The sequence below is a fragment of the Fragaria vesca genome, linkage group LG3 (genome assembly GCF_000184155.1).
Source record: "Fragaria vesca subsp. vesca linkage group LG3, FraVesHawaii_1.0, whole genome shotgun sequence".
In the NCBI taxonomy this organism is placed as follows: Eukaryota; Viridiplantae; Streptophyta; class Magnoliopsida; order Rosales; family Rosaceae; genus Fragaria; species Fragaria vesca.
Genome location: NC_020493.1, coordinates 19,153,654 through 19,156,229, shown reverse-complemented (window position 1 = coordinate 19,156,229; position 2,576 = coordinate 19,153,654). Strand labels below are relative to the sequence as shown.

General features: G+C 36.7%; 1 protein-coding gene across 1 annotated transcript in view; it reads left to right on the top strand.

Moving 5' to 3' along the window:
- The first annotated feature begins 393 nt into the window (after nucleotides 1-393).
- The window catches only part of LOC101312620, a 10,073-nt gene continuing 7,890 nt past the window's right edge, over nucleotides 394-2,576 (top strand). The window contains exons 1-6 of the mRNA XM_004295933.1: nucleotides 394-410; nucleotides 515-621; nucleotides 783-911; nucleotides 1,322-1,386; nucleotides 1,676-1,834; nucleotides 2,372-2,532. Of these exons, the coding sequence (XP_004295981.1) occupies nucleotides 394-410; nucleotides 515-621; nucleotides 783-911; nucleotides 1,322-1,386; nucleotides 1,676-1,834; nucleotides 2,372-2,532 (638 nt within the window). The remainder of the gene's footprint in view (nucleotides 411-514; nucleotides 622-782; nucleotides 912-1,321; nucleotides 1,387-1,675; nucleotides 1,835-2,371; nucleotides 2,533-2,576) is intronic.

Sequence of the window (2,576 nt, the reverse complement as noted above, 5' to 3'; positions counted from 1 at the left end):
CGCCGACGACGGCGCGCCTCCACCCCCAGAAGACTCCAGCAGCGTCCTCGACCACTTTCCCTCCCGGCGAGTCCGTTCTTTTCCAGTTTTCCGGTGAGATCACCCAAAACTTCAAACAAGATCGATCTCGCTGGAAAAGAACGGACTCGCCGGTGAGGGAAAATGATCGGGGATGCTGCTGGAGTCTTCTGGGGTGGAGGTGCGCCGGAGGGTGGAGAACGGAGGGACGTCCACACTTTAAGGACTGTGTGGACGTCCGCCTCTGAACGGCTCCGTATATAATATAATATAATATATATATATATAACCACTGTTAATATACCTTAGAGCATGTTAAATTATATTTACTTTAAGTATTTAACTGCTGAGAAGAGTATACAGGGAGATACTATTATGAATCATAGTGGAAGGTTTGATTCTCATATTTGTATAACCCCTCTGGAAACTTTTTGCAAGTAAGGTCATAGTAATGTAATTCGTTGTGGTAATCCATTCTTTTTTTTTGTAACTAAAGGAAAGCGGTGACATCTTTTTTTGCTGCCTTTGATGCCCTGTGTGAAGAAGGAACTGCAACAACTGTATGCAGAGCTCTTGATGACGTTGCAGATATATCTATACCAGGTAACCTCTCAAATGCGTTATTTAATTATTTTTGTCATCTTCTGCTTTATAATTGGCTCAACATGCACAACAGACTCTCATTCATTTGGTGTTTCTGTTTCTTTGTTATCATCAGTTGAAATCTCGTTAGATGCAGAACTAAATTATCCTTTGTTATGCAGGTTCAAAAGATCATGTGAAGGAGCAGGGTGAAATCTTAGAGGGTATTGTTGCTCGTATTGTAAGCCATGAGAGCTCAAAGCACATGGTGGAAGTCTTAAAAGATTTCCCTCCTCCACCAATGGAAGGAGGTATGATGGTTCATTCTGTCATTTATGATGTTTTGATCATAAGTCAAATTAACCTGGATTAGTTAATTGAGTCCACCATGCATTGTTGTTCCTGTATCTAACTGTACATTGCTAGATCATAACAAATCAGCCAAATCGGTAACTATGTTCTGATCATTTAATAATGAATCGGTAAATCATTACTGATTTGGCTGACTTTCCGTAAGGGTGATCTTTGAATGTGAACTGCACGGATGGTTCGATTGCTTATCACATTGCTGGATGAGGTCCAACATTGTAGTCATTTACTTACATGAAAGAGGATATCCTCTTTATAAGCACAAGTTACTGTTTGATGTGAAATTTTAGCTAGTTGATAACCCAACAGTGTATCACAATTATTAAACATGAGGTTTTGCTGTATATTTCAGCTGTTCTTGATTTGGGACCAAGCCTAAGGGAGATTTGTGCTGCAAATAGGTTGGATGAAACACAGGTAATGTTTGATTTTCTAATATGAGGATTACTATATTATAAACCCAAGTGCTTATTTGGTGTCACAGACTTCACCAAAATATGAATTGACAAAGATACTCTTTAGCCTGGAAAATATAAAATTCATAATAAATTTCTCTAAAATAATAACTACAGTAAAATAATTGAAAAACTGGAAAATATATATAAAGAGCCTTCACCAATCACATGTGCATCGCACGGGTATGGGGCTAGTAAAAGTCAAAAATAGATCAAATATGAGTTATTGACTTTCTGATAATCCTTTGCAGCAAATAAAAGCACTTCTCTCAGGAGTTGGCTCTTTTTGCCCTGACCATTCAGACTGGTTTGGAGGAGCTGGTGATGCCCATTCTAGAAATGCAGATAAAGCAGTGCTATCAAAATTTTTACAATCTCATCCTGCTGATTATTCGACCACCAAATTGCAGGTCAGACTCTGTTCTTTTTCAAGCTAATTTGAGACATTGTTGTATCAAATTATACTTCTGGAAGTCTTAAGACGTGTTTGTATATGTCTGTTCACACATTAATATTCTCTAAAAATCCATCCACACCATTTATATGTTTTACTCTATTGAGTTATGTTTGTTCACATATTAACATGCTCTAAATGTCCACCCACACACCCTTTATATGTGTCTATTGTGTTGACTTTATAATCTTTTATATCTAAGCCAGTAAGGTATAATTGTCATTTCACATAGTAAAGTAAATTAAAAAAGAAATTATTCTGTTAATAACAGACAACTTATTGAAGAGAAGAACAACAAACTCTCTGTATCTGGACCTTTGAAGCGTGAATTTTATTAATACCTTTTAGAGTAACTTATTGAATTGCTTTTGGAAAGTTAAATATTTTATCACTTGATGTTTTTGAGAATGTCTGCTAGAGCCATCTACTGTTTAAGTGTTCTTAAGTTTGAGTTGGGCACTTCCCTTGGTAATAATACATATTACTGAATCAGGAAGTGATACGTTTGATGAGAGAAAAGCGTTTTCCTGCTGCCTTTAAATGCTACCATAACTTCCACAAACATGATGCGATGTCCAGTGACAACCTTTTCTACAAAATGGTCATTCATGTCCATAGTGACTCTGCATTTCGGCGTTATCAGAATGAGATAAGGTATTGTTCAATTTTCTTTGTTGAGTCTTAAAAAAAATAAAAAA